This window comes from Apium graveolens, chromosome 9 (genome assembly GCF_009905375.1).
Source record: "Apium graveolens cultivar Ventura chromosome 9, ASM990537v1, whole genome shotgun sequence".
NCBI lineage: Eukaryota > Viridiplantae > Streptophyta > Magnoliopsida > Apiales > Apiaceae > Apium > Apium graveolens.
In genome coordinates, this window is record NC_133655.1 from 11,117,519 (window position 1) to 11,124,401 (window position 6,883).

The 6,883-nt window shown below is 32.9% G+C and overlaps 1 protein-coding gene across 1 annotated transcript; it reads left to right on the plus strand.

Moving 5' to 3' along the window:
* The first annotated feature begins 827 nt into the window (after positions 1-827).
* Positions 828-6,032, plus strand: LOC141684825 (L-galactose dehydrogenase). Its single transcript, XM_074489955.1, has 5 exons — positions 828-1,169; positions 3,026-3,254; positions 3,491-3,790; positions 4,402-4,530; positions 5,569-6,032. The coding sequence occupies exons 1-5, from the start codon at positions 1,000-1,002 to the stop codon at positions 5,695-5,697; spliced, it is 957 nt and encodes a 318-aa protein (XP_074346056.1). The 5' UTR covers positions 828-999; the 3' UTR covers positions 5,698-6,032.
* Positions 6,033-6,883: the final 851 nt, after the last annotated feature.

The window sequence follows — 6,883 nt, forward strand, 5'->3', positions numbered from 1 at the left end:
CCATCTCCCGTATATATGTTTTTTGTCTATCCATCCTCGTTCTTATATGTGTTTTTTGTCTATCCATCCTCGTTCTTAGAACACTGGATTCACTACTACAATACTTTATGCACAAATGAAAGAAAAACCATAACCTTAAACAAGCGAAGAGATTAACATCTCATACAAGACAAACATGTCAAAAGACAAGACATATACTTTCTAGTTGAATATACTGGTTTAATTAACCCACGCGAACACCAACTTAAACACTCTCTTAATTTATTAATATACAACATCATGTCTACCTTATACTAAAATAAAGTACATATGACATCATCCTACCTTATATGTAAAACTCTCATTTAACAACTTACATCATCAAATCATATGTGTCAAATTTTTATCAATTTGATGATGTCATCTTCCACTAAAAATCATCTCCTCATTCAATTTACTTTCATTCAAATCTCTCTGTTTTCATTTATTACCTCCACTAATTATCTATTTTACCCATTTGTCATTACCTTTCTTCCTCATTTTTATATTTTTAAATTAATGATTTTCAATAATACCCTTTCTTCACTAATTTTTTCATATTCAAAATTAAATTTATTTATATAAATATTCATTATTATATTTTTATATTTAATAAAAAATCGATAATCAATATTTGTAGATCCTATTCTCAATATTATGTATTAAAAATATTATATTACTATATATTTAAATTAAGCTATTTTAAAATATATTTTTAAAAAATAATTATAATACAACCGGGCATGTGCCCGTAATCTAATCTAGTTTAAGGACTTAAACTAGACGACTGACAAGAGGGAGGGGACTGAATTGAGTTGTGAGACTGAAACACACAAAACCAAAGCAGCAAATTTAGTGTTAAAACTAAAGTACTTACCCGGGAAATACATACTAAACAAATTGAATCACCCTTATCACTTGTCTCTCTAGCTACCTACCTGTTTTTAATAAAACAAAACCCCTATAATTGAATTAATTTGAATGGCCAAAATGGAGCTCCGGGAACTTGGAAACACAGGCCTCAAACTCAGTTCTGTCGGGTTCGGAGCGTCCCCCCTGGGTAGTGTATTTGGCCCTGTTTCCGATGAAGTCGCCATCGCCACTGTTCGTCAAGCTTTCACCCTTGGCATCAATTTCTTCGATACTTCTCCGTATTTTACTCTCTCTCTCTCTCTCTCTCTCTCCCTTCCCAGCTCTCTCCCCCCTTCCCAGTTCCTTCTGAATCTCTCTCTCTCTCCCCACATAAATGCTATTGTGTCTTTTGGTGAATTCTAATGACATGTTTTAAATGAGAATGCTTTGTATAGTTGAAACTATTGGTTTGTCTTGATTAAACTCGTGATTACTGATTTGCATCCAAATCACTAATAATCATGTTAAGGAGTTTATAAGTAATTTTAAACACAAGCATACACGCGTGTGGGTATTCTGTAGATGTTGGAAAATGTGGGTAGTAGTCCCACATTGTCAAGTCAATTTGAGCCATAGTTTGAGTAGATGAATTTTGCGTGCGCGCGACGAGTGACTTGGAATGTGTTCTCCTCCGATGGAGCTTTTCGAGACACTTTGAATCACTAAAAATGACCAAGAGATGGATGAGATATGATCATCTCTTAGTAGTGGAAATTTCTATAAAAGAATGAAAGTCCCGTTGAATTTGTAAAGGAGAATGCATAGCTTTATATAGTAAAACACTTATGTCGTAAAACACTTATGTAGTGTTCAAATGTGTTACTTATGTATTGCTCCAACACCTATGTGCGCACATGGGTGCAAATCGAGTTTGTCCGCGTGTGCGACGTGCAGACACGAATGTAGCGGAAAATTGGCCTGAATAATCACATACTACTTTTGCTAAATTTAATTTTCACTGGGCTTGGGCTTGGGCTTTTAAATTCTTAATTCGTTTTTGACTACGAATCATTATAATTGATTTAGCGTAATAATAATCTGATTCAGTTACAGATTTGATTGTTAATTAACGCGTTTTATTTAAGTACGCGTGAAGTAGCGCACACGTTTCCCTCGAGCCTATATATTATCGTATTATCGTATCAGGTTTACGGTTAGAAGATTATTCATTCGATATACACAACCGCCTCCTAAAATCACAAACCCTATACTCTCTCTGTTCCGGTGATAGTTTCTTGCTCCGTTCAAGTTTGCCGAAGGTGTTGTTCGTGTAACTTCGCCGTTCTCTCGTTTTATTCTGGGGACTGGGAGGCTAACAACCCGCATATACGGTGAGGGTTGTAATAGCTTTAAGGAGACAGTTATACGACTGGACTCGAGAACTTCTATGTCATATTCTTTTTGTTGTTTTTCTGTTATTTGCATATTTTTGTAGGTATTAATCATAGATTGTGGTTCACAGCTGTTTATATGTAGATCGCTGTACTACAAATCACAGTCACAATTAGGGGTGAAATCGATCTCATACAAGCCTAGTATTGTCAATTCTAAGCTCCAATTTTAGCTTGACAGAACGAGTTTGGCTCGAGAGCTTGATCAAAGTGTACTTAATTTCAACAGAAGCTCGAAACATACTTAATAATTTGGAATATATATAATACATGATCAGTAAATAATAACTTATGTGAAAGGCGCAGGCTAGCAAGCCGAACAAAGCTCATTTTCTGCTTAATAGTAAGTATTTAAGTAGCTCGATTTTGAGCTCGGCTAAGTTATTGGTAAGTCGAATTCGAGTGTTCTATGAGCTGAGATCGAACTGTTTACAAACAGCTTGACCCATACTTAATTTTGATAAAAACTGAAACTTTTTATATATTGTTAAAGACCTAAAAGAATATAACACATGTTATTTGTACCATCCAATTCTTAAGCCCCTTATTCTATGTAAAACAATAATAAAGAAAGGAAAGCCAAACAAGTTATATTCAACTGTCATGGTATTTAGTGAAACATGTTTGATTGTGTGAATTTCTTTATTTTTAATAAACATAATTGATGGAGTTTTCTTATTTCACATTTGTTTGGTGGTGTGAAGGTACTATGGAGGAACTTTATCTGAGAAAGTACTTGGGAAGGCATTGAAAGCTTCTGGAGTTCCGAGAAATGAGTATTTTGTGTCAACAAAATGCGGAAGGTATAAGGAGGGTTTTGATTTTAGTGCTGACAGGGTGACTAGAAGCATTGATGAGAGCTTGGCTAGATTGCAGCTTGATTATGTCGACATATTGCAATGCCACGATATTGAATTTGGGTCTCTTGATCAGGTGTTTGATTTGCTGACTCCTGTCTTCTTCTCATCTTGATTATGTGTTGTATAATCCTTGCATGTTTAGGTCTTCAACTTCTTCTAAGAATTTTTTAGGATAAGTGCGTATTTAGAATTTTAAGCATATAATTTGGGTGTATAGCTGTGGCTAGCAATGAGACACACTATTGGCTTGTTTACTTCTGTTATTTAAAATTATTTACCTATTCATAATTCGTTTTTGGTTTGTGACAGATTGTAAATGAGACTATTCCAGCTCTGCAAAAACTCAAGGAAACTGGGAAAATCAGGTTCATTGGTATAACTGGACTCCCATTAGAGATCTTCACTTACGTTTTAGATCGAGTGCCGCTAGGCACTGTTGATGTAATTTTATCATACTGTCATTATGGTATTAATGATTCTGCTTTGGAAGATCTACTTCCGTATCTGAAGAGCAAAGGTGTTGGTGTGATCAGTGCTTCTCCACTTGCAATGGGGCTTCTTACAGAGAATGGCCCTCCAGAGTGGCACCCAGCATCGAATGAGCTCAAGGTTCTATATGTTCTTTTATTTCTATAACCTGAGGTTTTTCTTATTTTTGAATTATTACCAGATCTGTGTCTCAGTGTGTTTATCGTCATTTCGTTCGGGAGGGTAGGAGTTGTAAAATTTGGTTTGTTCGACACAGTTACATTTATGTATGTAAGTTTGTTTTTTTCTATATATTTTTTACTGTTTGTAATTTGGATGCCAGACAGTGGGAAAATGGCACAACTAAGAGAAATTTTATAAAACAAAAAAGTAGAAGGAGAATAAAGTGAAGTCAATGAGCTGAATGTTCAGAGGTCTTTGCTAAGGATAGGTATATGAAGATTTCATTAATTACTGTGAGAACTAGTTATACATTGTTTTATCATTCAAGTTGGATAACTTGTCATCTGCTATCTAGAGATGAGTATGTACGTTGTGATGCTTACCTAGTTACCTGTACATCTTTGTATCACGCGTTTAATGACAGCAATAAGAGCTTGTCAAACTATATGCTATTAAATCATCATAGACATGCAAGTAGAGGTTTCTAATTTAGGTATGTTGTTTTTATATGACCAAGTCGATGTTAAATACTGAAATAACTCCCATGCATTGTTTCTGTTTCTCTGCAGGCTGCATGCCAAGCTGCTGCAGTTTTTTGCAAAGGAAAGGGGAAAAATATTTCAAAATTAGCTATGCAGTACAGCTTGTCAAACAAAGACATCGCTTCTGTACTGGTTGGAATGAGTTCTGTTCAACAGGTTGTGATACCTATTAATATGCATACTTGTTTCATATATAACATGTCAAAGTTATATTGCCAGTTTAAGGAGCCTTGCTTATATTATATTAATTCATTAAAATAATATGGTACAGCATCGATATTGTGCTCCAAATTTTGTAAAATATTAGAGATCGTCAACATTTATTTCTATCTTGTCTGGTTAGCTTTGATAAAAAAAAGAGATGATCATTGTTAGGGTGAACAGTGAGATTTAAATATTTTCAGTTGGTTTAAAATAATTAAAAAAATTAAATAAAAAATCTTTCCAGTTACTTATAGATTTCCTATATTTGATGTAGTTCTGTCAAGTTCCCCCCATGTAGACGTGCATTACCATGTGTGTGTGTGTGTTGTTGTGTTAATAAGTTCATATTACTTTGCATATCGCTGATTCAGGTGTAGCCTGTGGTTGGGCAACACTCAACGTGTAGTAAAGTAGTATGTGTGTAAGTAATATCTGTGTGTTTAAAATATGTGTAGTTGCACAATTGCATATAATTATAGTGGATGTGTAAAGCTGAAATGATCCATCCAATGGATTATAATTAATGGGTGTGCTTATTTCTTTTGGAGGATATCAGATCCTAACATATTACGAAATCATATTAGTTACATCTGACTTGTAAAAATGTAGTCTCCCAACTGTAACAGTAGCTGACACTGCCTTGATTTGCTAAGAACTTTTACATCCATGAAGGAAAATCAACCTATGAAAAATAGGACATATTTGGATTTCCCCTGATTAATGAATTATGTGCAAACGATCCTTCCTAGAATTGGTAAATAGTTGCGTAACAAATACATAGGTAAATCAACACATATTGAGATGTTATGCATTTCTTACTGTCATTTTTGTAATTTCCTCAAATACAAATTGCCGATTAAGCTTTTGGGACCTCTCTTAGGTTTACCCATTTAGTGAATAATATGATAAATTTAACTGTGTTGTACGAAAGATATTAACTCTTTTCATCCTTTACTAAGGAACTGTAATAATATCTTAATTTTGCAACAGGTTGAAGAAAATGTTGCATCTGCCACAGAACTTGCAACTGCTGGAATAGATGAGAAGACATTGTCGGAGGTTAAAGAGATATTGAAACCAGTCAAGAATCAGACATGGCCAAGTGGTATTCAAAGTTGATTCCGTCGACACCATTATCTGCTTATCTTGGACAAATCACATTTCCGTCAAACAGAAGTTAAATTTCTAATAATGTTGTTAAAATAAGAATATTTATATCATGAATGATTGAGAAATTCAGTTTCTGGGAAAATTATTACAGAAACATGCGAGTTTACTACATAGAGTTGGTGTAAAATATCATTTTACAAGGTGGTGCTGTGTTATTTTGAAACAGAACACCTTCTGTAAGATGGACTTCCTGTCTATTTAAACTTGTTTCATTATTTGATCAATTGAATAAAATTGTCTTTACTCTGTGCATATAATGAAGCATCAGAGTTGCTTATTTTAAATTACTTTCCAATATTTTATCTTCCATCATACTATGTAGTATGAAGATGGTTACTAACAAGATTACAATGCACAAATTATCTTTTTGAAAATTTTTATTTTCAGATTTTTGTTGACAACCTGCAGAGAGAGTAATGCTAATTGCTACGTGTCTCAAAGAAGATTGTAAAAGTGTTTTTAAATGATACATAACATATTTTCATTGTGAATTTAATATCAATATATGATAAATCCATTCCATCTATTATATATATAATATAATACTGCAATATCAAGTTTTCGGGAAACTATTTTATTCGTAATTACTATTTTGCCCCTGTATTTATTAAATATTAAAAATTGTTATTTTGGATGGAAATCGAACCCAAGTCAACTATTTGTAAATTAGGCATATCAACGACTTGAATTAGAGACACATTTGTGTAAGTCTTGATAACATGAAGTGTTGATGTAGAGGTTACTTATTTACGTCTTACTCTATATTTAATTTGATATTTATTTTAATATATCTATAAAATATAATGATTTGAAAGTTGATTAATTAACTCATTTCTATGTACTAGTCATTTCTATGTACTAGCTTTATACTAGGGCAAAACAACACGATTATATATTTTTTAATTGTACAACTTTTTATTTATATTTAAATTTAGAGTTTATAGACAACTTTAATAAAAAATTTCGTTTTAAACCCAAATTTCTGGTGTAACATAGCCAACTTATTCTAATCAACGAACCAAAACATGATCTTCTAATCATAGTAATTTTAAAAATATATTTTTCTTTGTAACCATTAAACCATGTTAGCCTCTTTATACTAATTTTATAAAAGAATAATGTAGGATATTCATAA